Genomic DNA, 14,548 nt, shown 5'->3' with positions numbered 1-14,548 from the left:
GCAGTGCATGGACACATAATGTGACCATATGTTTCATGCCCTTCTGATTTTGCTCACGCTCTACTGTTCAGCACACCTGCTCATATGTCTTACAGATGATGATGGACACACACACACACACACACACACACACACACACACACACACACACACACACACACACACACACACACACACACACAGTTGCTTAGTGTTTTATGCTCTCTGAGTATTGGACATCCAAGGAGGTCCAGGAGTAATTGGTATCTCTGTGGGGAGAGGAGTTGTGGTATAGATTGTAATTTGTGTGTGATGATGATGTTGGTTGGTGCAGAGTAACACATGAACACTCTCAAAGACACATACACAAACATTTATTTCAACTGAGGAAACCCCCATCCAACCCTTGGATTTATGGACTATGGTTTTTTGTAGCTGTTGAATCTTCTATATAAGAGTCTAATAGATATATACGTGAAAAATGCTTAAACCAGCATCAGCATCATGGGGCAGGTGTAACTCACTTTATTAAACACAGTATGTGTATTTTTTCTTTTGTTATTTTCACTATTCACATCAGAGTTTCTTGATATGTATATGTCAATTATTACCACTCAGCTCCAGTAGTATTGTGCTTGCACTGTGATGTCCTTTCTATTCATCCGCTTCAAATGTGACGAGGCAATTAAATGGGCATTATCAGTTGCTATCACTACCATAGATATGTGGTGGTATGGCCCTACTCTACCTCCTAGTTGGTTAAGTAGGCTGTGATCATCCATTGGTAAGCCGGATCACCCATCCATGTCAATATTTGATGCTCAGAGCTCGACCGCTGCACTGTAAGATGGCATGGTAAGAGTGGAGTCCAGAATGGAGTGATAACATTCAAAATGAGTGTGGACCCATTTTTCATGAGACACATATCTCCCAAACATTTTGACACTAAAATAACACTTTTCAGACAGCCAAATCAGGAGAAAATTAACTTTGTTGTGGTCTCGGCACTGTATTGCAAGAACCCTATTCCCCATATTATAATACATATATAATATAGACTTCAACTTTATAATATGAAACCCAAATTACCCACCGCTATGTTACTCACACAAGCATACATGCACATAATATTATTGTCCTGCACAACATTGGAAGTGTAATAGAACCAAATATATGTGAATGTTCAATACAGTTTGAGGAGGATACATGTCACTGTCACACATAGCACCCCCCCTTATTACTTGCTTGTCAATCTCTGAAGGTTGAGATATTACACTTGTAAACTATATAACTGTCTGCCTGCCTCTTCCGAACAGCACAGCTTGCTCCTGAATCATCTGATCCTAGCGTCGTGACCATAAAGTATATACTTGTTAGTCATCTTCTCTTTCTCTCACCCCTCCGCAACTTCCTCTCAAGGCCATCTCCTTTCCCACAAGGTTTATTTGTTTAAGAACATTACTGAGAAGAAATGGAATAAAAAAGAAAGATGCAACCTAAATGTGTGGGCTTGAAGGGCTGTGCATTGACAATATATCTTCCCTGTCTCTCTATCATCATCTTTCCACACTTCTCTCTGCCACCTCCTTCCCTCTTTTTGATCTGTCTTCATCTCTTCTGTTTTCCCTCATTCATTTCCCATGCAGGGGATGAAGTGGTTTGGCAGTATGTCCCTCAGCAGCAAAAGGAGTAAGAGGAGGAGTAGAAGGAGCGGCAGTTGCAGCAGTAGCAGTGGTAGTAATAGTGTGCTGCTGTCCTTGACTCTCCTGGTGGCGGTGACCCTGATTGCGGACCCCGTGGCGGCTCAAAAGCAGCGAACTGGCAGTGCCTCGGAAAAAGTGCCGGTCCTGAACATTGCGGTGATCCTGGGACGCACGCGCTACATCTCAGAGCGGGACATCCGGGCACTGTGGAGCAAGGAGGACCCCATCGACGTCAACGTGGTCACACTGCTGGTCAACGAGACCGACCCGAAAAGCATCATCACCCACATGTGCGACCTGATGTCCGGGACAAAGATCCACGGTGTGGTGTTTGGGGATGGCACCGACCAGGAGGCCATCGCCCAGATTTTGGATTTTATTTCCTCGCAGACGCTCATACCCATCCTGGGCATTCATGGAGGCTCGTCCATGATCATGGCTGATAAGGTATGGAGGATCATGGGTGGACGGATGATTGCTGGATGAGTGTTTGACTGCATGGTTGTTGTTGATGAATGGATGAAGTTGTGCAACGCCTGGTGTAGTATGGATCAGACTGAATGGGTGATTGGATACATTTTTACATTAACCGACGATTGAATGATTTGGTTTGGAGTGATTTGCCAAAAGTTCTGGTTTTGAGTCTTTGCTGAACCGAGAAAATCAAGCACACACTCACCTGTCACCTTTTACATATTTGGCTGTTGGGGCTGTTAAGAGCCTGTAAAATAGTAATAATATCTTAATAATATCATGCTAACAGACCGGGGGAAAGCCTTGCCAATTAGCCGCACCTTTCAAATATCAGTGTAGCTGGTGTCAAGAGAAGGAAACAGAGATAGGATCCAGGCTAGCATTGGTGAAAAGAGATGGCGTGGATGACATAAAGGGGATAGGAGAATGAGGTAAGTACCTGCAGAGAGGTGTTGGAGGAAACGGTAGAAGAAGAGAGTACTTCAAAAGCAGCTAGAGAACAGAAGGAAGGGAAGACAAAATGATGAGGAAATATGGAAGGAGTGGGTGTTTGCAAGTTTGGCTTACGGCAACTGCGTGGTACAATGAGCTGTAATCTTGGAAGTCTCCATTCATGGTGCAGGATTCCTTCAGACAAAGTGCAGGAGACCTGATTGGTTCTTACATTTGAATAGGCAATGCCTCTCGCCTGCCAATCACTTTGAACTGTGAATAGAAATAGATGAACATCACGTGATACTGTGGTTTCACGAGGCAGTGCTTAGCACTTGGGATTCACCAGATTCACAATGAGGATATTCTTATCTGTGTTATTAGCCCAGAAGATCAAAGACGGCTTACCAGACAGTGTGTTAGCCAGACTTAAAGATGCTACATATAGCATTTTGTCCATTGTCAAATTATTGACAGATATCTTTGTGTAATTATTGTTATATTATTAACAAATGAAACCGGGGTCTTATCAGGTGGTATTGTCAGTGCTGGTATTTTTCAAAATTACTACCTCACTTTTGATAAATCCTAGCTTCTTTTTTCACAACCTAGTGCCACTAGTGTTTGTCTTTTCTTGCACTGTCCTAAAGAGGTGATGAGATGAATTGTTCTGTTCTCTGTAACTATAAACCGTACTTTAAGATCTGCCAGTGACAACAAATCAAACAAATCTCCAGTCGCACTGAAAGAATAGCATCCTTCTTTCTACTTCGTGCAATAGAGAAATCTCTCTCTTAGGCACTCCAACAGATTTGCCACCCAATCCTACCCTGTAGCTCACAATAAAACGTGCAGAGGTTGGTTGAGACTGTAGAGCAAGGGTGTCAAAGAGTGCCAGATTTGATAATATGAAGATGCCCGGAGGCCAACAGTCCCTTCTGACATGTTTTTTTTTTTTTTTTTTTTACAATTAAAGTTACATAGAAATGCACTGATCTATAACAATTTTTATTTTCATTTTCACAGTTATCTTTTTTTTTAATGGCAATGTAACCAAATCAACACCACTCAGGGATGAACAAATCTAAAAAAACAACACAAAAATCCAATTCTGCCTTATTTTTACATCTGTAGTCAGATAACCGAACATACTGTTTGGAATACCTTGAACTTGAAGTTGATAAAAAAAAAATCTTAACCTCATGTTCATTTTAAACATGACTTATAATGCGTAATGCAGTTTGTTAACATTTAAGCTTACAACACATGCCTCTTGCTCTTGTCTTTGACAAATCGAGGTTGCGTGCCATATGAAAAACTGGCCGACATTGAACATGACTGCTGTAGAGCCACTCAGCGACTACCTTGTTTGTTTACTGCAAATATACAAATGTCTTAAAGTTACTGCGGTAATGGTTTATTGATCCTGTAATGCTACATGTGGCTGCTTTTAAGAGGAGAGAAGGGGATAAGTGTTGGAGGATAGGGCAGAAGAGGAGGGAGGTGAGTGTTGAAATAGAGGTGGAGAGGGGAAATGAAGGAGGGATAATCTCTCAGTCTGACCAGAGGCGAGGCTGAGTGGAGGGGAATTACAGAATGTCCTGATTGGCACCTGCCACACTCCACCTACTTCAGCAGCACACATACACACGCACATGTCCCCTGTCAGCAAGTGTCATTGAAACAGCAGCGATTCAGCTCCCTGACAGCAGGAGTGTTTCCTCTGCAGGAGCAGACGAGGAGAAAATAATCCACTTTCAAGTGCTCGACCCACCACTTTGTCTTCACTTTGTTTTCTTTCTCACATTTTCCAGCTTTTCTCCCAACTTATCTATCTGTCTATCTGCGTTAGCTTCAAATTCACGTCACAGTTTGTGAAGTTCGTCGTCGTTGTTGCTACTTCTACGTTTCTTCTGAACATTTTGGGGATGGGAATGTTTTCACCTGAGAACAGTTAATGTAGTGTGTAGCTGAGGACACATTAAGGGATAATCATGGTCGTTCCACACCAGATCTTTTTAAAGAAAAAATCCAAGCTGGAGGGTTGGTTGAGGCCAAAGATGTGAGTGTAGAGGTCAAAACAATCAAAACGTTAAAACATTAAACCATAAATTGAAATTTGCACGAGGAGTTTTGATGTGCTGGGGAAATAATCACAGCTGTCCCACAATGCTTCCTAGTTATTGGGCCTGCAACTGATTATTGTATAAATTGTATGTATAAATCAATAAATCAATCAATCCCTCAATTATGTTTTCATTTAAACCTTCATACTATAACATGTCGTACAATAGTAAAAACAAAATGCTGATCTTAATTTCATTAAGACCAAGATTAATTCTTAAAATGTCCTTACCGTCGCACAATCCACAATCGAAGTATGTTCCATTCATAAAGATATGAGAAATGAGAAATTTGAGAAGGTAGATTCAGCGAACATTTGTCTGATAAATGATTTAATCTATTACCAAAAACTAATCTTTCAGCACACCAAATAGTTATATTTGTTATTCCTATTTAGCTAAAATAAATTTCTTTTGTAAATAAATTGGCCTTAAATGTATCTCTCCTGTCTCACATGTTAGACTGAACAATTTATTGTCATCCTGTCCATCAGTTAAATTCAGAGTCAGCATGATGATGCACACAAACATAAAGTTAAATCTGTTTAGTGAGTGCTGCAGTGTGCTTCCCTCCCAAACAAGGATTAAGATTCTCCTAGTGGGTCCTCTGCTGTATCCTCTCCTTAAGGTTTACATTTTTTACCCTCCTTTTAAAGTTTATATAACTCCTCACCCTCTGTAGGTTAAGGTTTTATACATCTACCCTCAGAAGTGTAAGTAGAGTCTTTCTGCCGCCTAGTTCCATGCAGATTTTCGCTAATCCTCATGTGAAATATGAGGAGAAACTCGCCTCCAATGATTACGCCTTGTAAGACCCTCAGCGTGTTTGTCTATTTGCGATTATGCCTTCATACTTGCGTGTGCATAGCCGTGCATGACATTTTCATGCATATACTTTATATGCCTTAATGCCTCAATGTGCACTGGATATATTCTGTGTGTGTGTGTGTGCTTCCTTTGCCCTGTCACTTGGAGGCTAAATCTCTTGGGCTGAGGACTCCCATGTGAACCTGTAGAGAATACTATCTGAGAGCGTCCCTATTAAAAAAAAAAAAGATTATTTACGCCTCATCTCCTCTGTCTTTGCTTTCTTTCCTTTTTCTTCTTCTTGTGTTGTCCCTCAACCCATCTCTCTATCCTCCTCTTTGTCTTTCATTTGTGCTTGTTAATTAGATAAATCTCCCTGCGTTAGTCCCTTCCATACCTCTTTCAGCCTTTGTTGAATAATGCACCACTCGCCTGTATTGAAAAGAATACATTATTGATTGAAGGAAAAAAAATGTCCTCCATTGCTGCATTCTCAGTACTTCACCGCAAAGGTACAACCCTGGCAGCTCCTTTTATTTGTATTATTTTGCTCATTGCTGACATTCCGTACCTTCACACTTTCATTCTTGTGTCTCTTGTAATTCTGTCACTCTTGTTCTTTCTTGCATCAACTTTCTAAAGCTTGCCCTTTCTCATTACTTTATCCCCCTGTAATTGTGCGGCCTGTGAGTATGGCCTGGCTTGTTGATTGGCTTCATCTAATTCTCTCGTTAAATGGTTATCGACTGGCTTAGAGGTCAATAATGGCAACTGGATCATGTTGGGCACGAACAGTCTCTGCAGTCTTTGTCAGTGCCTACCCTAACTCGGAACCACATATTGAAACTTGTAATTCCATGTGTCTGTCTTCTGCTGCTGCGGCTGTTTTCTTTTTCTCTTCATTTATTTTTTTTTAGAGCGCGCCTTGTGAATTTAATCAAGGTCTGAATGCACCAGATGTGTTAACAGCAGCAATGGGAGATGTCCCTCTTTGTTTAGCTCCTTAAAGAAAAACAAACACTTTGCTTCTGAATAAAACTAAAAGTGTTCAGTTGAAGAATATATATGTATATATATATATATATATATATATATATATATGCTTCATTAGCAGTGTAGCAGATATGAACATGTATGTTTGTGTGTATGTGTGTGTGTTCTGCATGGTGACACATCAGTCTTGCCTTTGCTCCTGCACAGTAATCATCTTCCATGCCACATGGACATACATGCAAACACGTGTTTGTCTATACTTGTGAGGACCCTCATTGGCATAATGCATTCCCTGGCCCCTAGCAAATTACACATATAGCTTTGCTAGGGGACGCAACTATGTCATGGCATGAATTGTGTGTTTGTCTGTGTGTGTGTGTGTGTGTGTGTGTGTGTGTGTGAGGTCCTGAGGTGGGTATTTTTTACCAGTAACACAACAGATGCTTAAGGTCTGTTTAAAACAATAGAAAACCAATAAAACGGTGTTCATCACTCATTGTATATGTTCAAATGCCTAGTGTAGTGTGGAAGCCTTTGTTTCTTCAGATAATCAGCCAATTCTGCCCGGAATAGGGTTAAGAGGGTTAAGAGTTATTATGTCTGTACAGTAAGTCGACATGCAGCTTTTATTTGGGACTAACAGTCCATGATGGTAAAAAGTTAAACCCTGTAGCCGCCACTGTTACTCAATGTTTCTATTTTCCTAATTAAACAATGACGCACAAGCACACATTCGGTATCCACACATGCCAACTTGCTGCCAGTGTATTTGTGTAATGTATTGATCCATAATGCCGAAATTTGTCGATAGATCCCAGGATGAACAAGATGTTCTAATCATGCATATTGATCAGCTCTAGTGCTCTAGTACTCCTTGTATTTGTGCCTAAATGTATGTGTGTGTTTCATGGCAGCTGTCATGGCGGCTGAAAAAAAGTTTTTTTATATACACACTTGATGTAACTACCAGCTTTAATGTAGTAGATGCAAGCGTTTGTGTCTGTGTGCGGCGATATTGTGATCAAAGGACATTATTCATCCATCCCTGTTGTTGTCTCCCCTCAGGCGGTAACATTACACACACACACACTCACACACACACACACACACACACACGCACACACGTAGAAGGACTCTCATGTTTGTTGCTTCGTGCTCATGTCAAATAGCAAATCAGAACGGAAGGGAGGGAAGAAGAGAGGGAGAGACTAAGATAGTGTATGGAAAAAACAATTTATAATATTACTCATGAGTTTGTCCAATTATCGTGTCGAGATGTTTGTTTTTGTTAAGCTTAAATCACACTGTCGTGTAACTAGAGCATCTCCAGCCTGCTCAACCACTGCCGCACTGTCACACACCTCTGGGCAGGAAATATTGTGCTTGTGTGCCTCTGTACCAATATATATTTACGTACGTACGTGTGCATGTGTGTGTGCAGCTACTGTATGTTTGAGTGTGTGTATAAATCCAATAGCTAGATGCAGCCATCTTGCAGATGAGAAATGGCCTCTTACTTCTCAAAGGGAATCGATTAGAATGAATATCTGGGACTAGAGGAAATGGAGCTGTTAGCTTTTTCTATGAGTACATTTCCCTCTTTTTTTCTTCTTCATCTCCCTCTTCTTTCTGCTTTTCCCTAATGGCATCTGTTCCAAAGTATAGAAGGTTTCTATTTGAGCTGCATAGTTTGAGCTTTACTTGGCCTGTGAGCTCCTCTCTCACATTGTCTCTTGCTCTACCCATATTCCACTCGTCTCTCTTCCCCCTTCCTCTTCTCTTCTCTTTTCCTTTTTTTTCCTTTTATCCCCTCTCTATTTTCCTCAGCTCTCTCTCTCTCTCTCTCTCTCTCTCTCTCTTCCTTCTTTTTCTCCCTTATGTCGCTCCTTCCCTAAGTCTCTCAGGAGAGCCTCGGCTTCAGCCTGAGGAACCAGCAGCCGTGTATACATAGATTACAGCAACATGCGCGCTCATAGAGCAGCGCACACACACACACACACACACACACACACACACATACAAAGGTTCCATATAACACAAGCACACAGATGCTTGCAAAAGAAGAGTGCATTTTAACCGTGACAAGCAGTAGCCAGGTAGATGAGTCGGGTAAAGAGCTGCAAAAAAAATCTTTTCTGTAATAAAATTGCATGAATGGGTACCCCTGGCCCTGTTAAAATTAAAAGTTATGACCCCTACTACCCAAAGCATCTTTTCCACTCTTAAATTAATTGAAAAAAGCTTGTGATGGAAGGACTAACACTTCTTTATGTGATAGCTAAACAGGAATATAAATTGATTTTGATGTTGCACTTGCAGTGTAGGCATTTACTGTAGTCTTTAATCTCCTTACATACTTCATCTTCTCCATTTTGCCCTTCTGCTGCTGCTTGGGTTCCCTTTTTCACCGTTATCTTTTTCCACCGAACAAATCACACTATTTTTGCAGAAGCCGCTCACGCTCTGAGAGATGCTTAATTCTGCATGTCACACTGCTACATTAAATAAACATAAAAAAATCGTTTTCAAACTATTTGTTTTCGCCATTATCACTACAAGTGTTTTGGTGTGTGCCAGCGTATTGTCACTCTGCGGTGTCGTTACAAGGATAATCAAACAACTGCCTGGCTAACATCAGACTAATCCTCTTGTCTGTTTGTCTTGTGTGCGTTTGTGTTTTTTGTGTTTAAATGACTAATGAATAATGTGTGTGTGTGTGTGTGTTTTTTAGGTGGGTTTGTCTATCCATCTTTTTGTGTTTCTCGCTGATTAACCCAAGTGTCTCAGCAGTAAATTGAATTTCTGATCTGCTTGACTCGACGCTTGTCAGCCACCATAAGCCGACAGAAATACCCTACAACAAATATAACATAAGCTCGGCGACTGGGAGACTGAAGAGAATAACGCAGCTATCGCAGCTTTGGAGGAGCAAATTTTGTCATCTCCGCTTAAGCCTGACTAATGTACAGATAACACATGCATGCAGTCGCTGGCTGTGAAAGTCTTTTCATTCCTCATTGTTGTGTCACGAGGCCATTGCATCAACGTGAGTATAATATTTTAAAAATAAAATCTCCCTGTGGCTCAAGCCTTCAAAAAGAACCATTTCCTCATTTTCTTAATGTTGAAATTGTTTGATTAAATTAGACTAGACTCGGTCTTTAAGCTGCAGAACCTCAGTGGGTCTTAATTCTTGGTACATACTGCAAACTGCTACATTATGAGCGACAGCTTCTTATTAACTAGAAGCATCTTTCCAGAGGACTTGTCAATCACAGTTATAGTGGAGGGAGAGAGACTGAAATGGGAGGGAGAGGTTGGTTTTTCAGACTGTATTATAACCACTTACAGTCACTCATGCTCCTGAGATACACACAAATGCATATCAACTAACATTGCCCTCAGGGATGTTGACCTGATGGCTTATTTATGTTGACATGAATATGTATTTGTAACGCTAAACGCATGAGAAGGGGAGTCTAAATTGACAGCTTGTTCAGGATGTATAGCTAGGGCTAGGGGTATTGTTCAAACACTTTCAATACCGTTACCGATACCAATACCAATAACGTGACTTATATAAAAAATCTTTCAGCTCCTACTATGTAAGCCGTCTCTGTGTAACGTTTTTTTTTTTTTTTTTTTATTGACAAAATGCAGTATACAGAGAATCAGGTAAACAATAATAGCACGTGAGCATCAAGTGTACAAACTTATGGTAATAATAAATAAAAAAACATACGAAGCAATACAAATGCAGAAATAAAATCATTACATAGACAAAAAAGAGGGTACAAGAAGACATACATTTACAATTAGTCAGAGAAAAAAAGCTCTACAGCTTCCACCATTTTAATGCTTTTTTTTTTGTTATCCAACATTCTAAGTGAGATTTAAATTCTAGGAGTTTTTCCTGCGATTCCCTACGACGTGTAACGTTAGACAGCCAATCACAGACGTGATTAGGTCTTGGTAGAAGCATCCTGCGTGCTGTTTGGTGCTCACTGACACTGATGAGATTTACTCCTTAGGTATTGAATTTTGGTATTGAATGACGAGGCATTTTTCGATACTCAATACTTCAGAGGTAATTTGGACGGTGCCTAAAAAGTATTAAATTCGGTACCCAGCCCTATGTATAGCTGAAAAACATTTTCTGGTAGTTATTATAAGGTAAAAACCCTCATAGACACCTTGATATATATGACTCCATATACTGGCTGATCCCCAACAAGTCCTGTGGGTGGTGTGTTACACTGACAGAAGGCAATAAAGAAACCAGGGGAAAAGAAAAGAAAAGAGTACATGGCAACATACTGCATCAGGAATAGATGTGTACATTTAAGACGTACAATACTTTGCCTTTTTATTAAATGTGAACGTATTCGCAGCCATGATACCAAATAATCTTTGAAGTTCATAAGCTGATTAAATAGCTTATATACAAATTATATTGTAAAAATATTCAACAAAAAATTGCATGATCAGCTCCGGTGAGGGGCAACCAAACTAGAATGGACGGCAGAGAGAACATCTTAAAATGGTTGCCTGTGTAGCTATGTTTTGCAGCCGCCAATCCACTGTTACACACAGACAGCGAAAAGTAAAGTGATGCTAACTTTGTTAAAAGGGACTAATGACAAGTCAGTCAGGGCTTAAGAGCTTCAGAGGACAGCTAGGCTTGATCATGCTGAGTGGTGCAAAACACACACACACACACACACACACACGTGCACGCTCACACACACACACACACACACACACACACACGCATACAGTTATCTTCATCTCACATTTCAGTGCATATCTCTTTCTCTGGTGCAGTGTAGTGTCTTTGTTCTGTGATTATCGGTGCAGACCATTCTGTAGGCTTGTTTCTGCAGACAAATACAATGACATCTTGCCTTTAGGCTGCTTTGGAATTTAAATAAAAATGCACCGTTTTGGGAGGTCAGACAACAGTCACGTGCTTTAAGTTTGATGTAATTAGATGAGCTGCTGAATAATGGACCTCCCACTCCTCAAACTTCATTTTGGAAAAAGAGGGTCAGAGGATGGGGGAGAGACCGATAATAATAGATGGGGCAGGAAACATTTCGCTGACTTATTTTTTAAATAGGTCATTGAAAAAAAGTTTGAAAAAAAGTGAAAAAGGCATCTCAGCTTTTGAGTTTTTGAGGCTGCAATTGCACAGTTATTTCTTTTTTTGACAGGGCAGATTCTGTCGTTTAAACCTTTTACTCTTTGCGGTGTTTCTGTGTTTTATTCCATCAAACCAGAAATCCCTGCATTCCTGCAGTCCTTCTTTCTCTATCATCATCTCCTCTCATCTGCATTTCTCATCTAATCTCGAAAGTCTATCTGTCCTCCCTTCTATCTTTCTTTTTTCCATCGCGGTTCTGTTAAGTGTTTGAAGATTGTAGTAAGAGATTTCTCCTCGTATCTATCAAAGCCATGTCGAAAGGAGTTGGCAACCGCTGCACCCCGCACTCCTTCTACGTGCGCACCCGTCCACACTTACACACACACACACACACACACACACACACACACACACACACACACACACACACACACACACACACACACACAGAGCACTTAACAAAGCTATGTCCGTTGCCTTTCTTTAGGTTTCAGGAACAGTTTTCGATTCAGCTCTCTCTTCCTTACTGGCACCACTTTTTCCTCTTATTTTTCTTCCATTTCCTTCCCATCAACTCTGTCTATTTCTGACTTAAAAGAGCACACGTACACACAAGTATACATGCAGCACACACACAGTCATGCATAAATGCTGTTGCCACATTACTCCGCAATGTCTGCAGTGAAGGAGCACAATCACATTAGAATAGGGCTGGCTTGCTTCTCTCGTCTGCTTAGTGCATCCTCTGTAGAGCTTCGATAGCGTAGCAGCACAATTCCATTAAAATGGACCATAGTCTATCCCTCAGTGTTAGCGTAGTGTAGCCTAGCCCAGCACTGCACCATGTTGGGGGCAGTGAGCTGTGCTAAAAGACAGGGAACGGAGAGATGCAGGCAGCGAGAGAGTGACATGAATTAAATATCCCTCCGACGAGCCTCCTTCCTTGTTTCACTCGTCTCTCCATTATGATGGAAAGCCCCGTGGAGCATGAAGTCAACCTTAATTGTTCTGAAGTAGTTTGCTAGATGGGTGCAAGGATGGATGGATGGGTGAAAAAAAAAAGGATGACTTGTAAGAACGTCCCTGTGTGACAAGCGGCGAACAAGCTGTGGGCACCGTGGGGGGCTCTCAGGAAAATGGCATGTTTTATTGGCGAACTCAGTTTATTTGTCTCTCTCCCTCACTTTCCCCATCTACGTAATGTACAGCCAGCACTTTGGCTCTTAAAATTTCAGCTTTGAAAAAAATAAAAATAAAAGGATGCTGCATGTCATCCATTACCATGAAAGACAACTTAAAATGTCTTGTCGAGCCTGACGAGAAACTGGAGTGTCCTAATGTCTGACTGTCTACTAGAAGCTACACATGCTTCGCAAACTTTTATTTAACCCCCTAGAACTGCAAGTAACAGAATATTTAATAGCCTCAGCTCATGCTTGTATCTATCCTTTTGCTAGTTATGTGTGGTCGCACCTAATGTTTGAGAGATTTACATTCTTTTTATGTGTTAAGTTAAGGTATAAAGCATGTACTGTATGTAGCCTACATGAAAATGTGGCAGACATACTGTAGTTTGCAATAAGTCAGTGTGACAGCTACATGATTTGGAAGTATTCAGCAAGACACTGTTATGCGGTAGCTTATAATGTAGGCTTCAGTGGCTGCGAACGTGTCCCTCTACATTTTTGTCTTCCTGGTTTTAAATGCTGCAGTGAACGACTTTTTGGATGGAACTATTTTTAGTTTTCAGGTCATTTGCAACTTGTCTCAGCCCTCTCTGTTCTTTTAACTCCCACAGTCCTTAATATGTAGCCCTTAAAGTGTCATGTCACATCACGTAACTGACGTAATGCAGTGAGCCCTTCGGTTTTTAGATTGTAGTGTTTGGGAATTCAGCTGACTTCGAAAGATAGAAGGAAGAGAATGGGGACAAGGAAAAAGTGACTCAACAGCTTTCTCCTTGGAAAAAAAAATCACCAGAGAGAAAGAAAGGAAGATGGAATGAGCACAAATGAGGGAGTTAAAGATAGAATAAGAAGCATGGAGAAAACCGGAGAGAGGCTGAGGGGCTTTTAAAGACGAATTCTTTAATTAAGTTGATAGTGTGTGGTTATGGGCGATAAGGTTTTTGCTGAGAAAAGTCAGTGCACATCCTATTAACCCAACCCCCAACCCTTCCCGCCACCCCCACCCCACTCCGCATCCTCCCCCGGTATACTGTAATTACTGTATGCCAACACTGTGTGACCCTCTAATCCGTCCTCCCGGTACTTAAGGTGAAAGGGCTACAGCTTTGTGGTTTCTGTGGTTCAATCTTTTCACCATAGACTTTTAAACCTTCTGCAGGGTTACTGTGGAGAATCTAAGGCCGGCTACACACTGGCTGCGTGGCGTAAGCGTGTCAGCTGCGTGGTGTGTGCATTCATATTTCGGCTCCCATGTTAACAGGTTAGAGCTTACACACTGCCTGCGTGACACGCACGTCTCAGACGCTTCTCAGACGCATGCATGCTAGAAATAGAACCAACGCCTATTTTTCATGCAACACGCAAGCGTGTTGGAAGCATTTCCAGGCAAAATAGAATAGGAAAAGATGTTTATATGTCATTTTGACACAAATACATATTAATAAATGACATGTTGATGTTTGAAAGTCTCTAGGTTTTGATATAAATGCAGATATAAATGTAATTTAAAAAAAAAAATCAATTTTCTAATAAAGAACGAAATATTCTGTAGCCTATTTAGCCGTCAATACTGCCGACGTTGTCTTTGCTGTAATCAAATCAGTATATATTTATGTTTAACATGGTATTTCATTTTATCAATGGGAAACATACATGTGTCCAGACAAGGCTAGCAGCAGACACGTTTCTGGTGTGTAAAGACATAGA

General features: G+C 40.9%; 1 protein-coding gene across 1 annotated transcript in view; it reads left to right on the top strand.

Annotated features, from left to right (window-relative positions):
* The first annotated feature begins 1,646 nt into the window (after positions 1-1,646).
* grin2aa (glutamate receptor, ionotropic, N-methyl D-aspartate 2A, a) overlaps positions 1,647-14,548 on the top strand; it is a 143,161-nt gene continuing 130,259 nt past the window's right edge. The window contains exon 1 of the mRNA XM_028599134.1: positions 1,647-2,129. Coding sequence (XP_028454935.1) covers positions 1,647-2,129 — 483 coding nt within the window. The remainder of the gene's footprint in view (positions 2,130-14,548) is intronic.

Source organism: Perca flavescens, chromosome 15 (genome assembly GCF_004354835.1).
Source record: "Perca flavescens isolate YP-PL-M2 chromosome 15, PFLA_1.0, whole genome shotgun sequence".
Lineage (NCBI taxonomy): Eukaryota > Metazoa > Chordata > Actinopteri > Perciformes > Percidae > Perca > Perca flavescens.
Note: the sequence above shows the minus strand (reverse complement) of the source record. Positions and strands in the feature narration are given on the sequence as shown.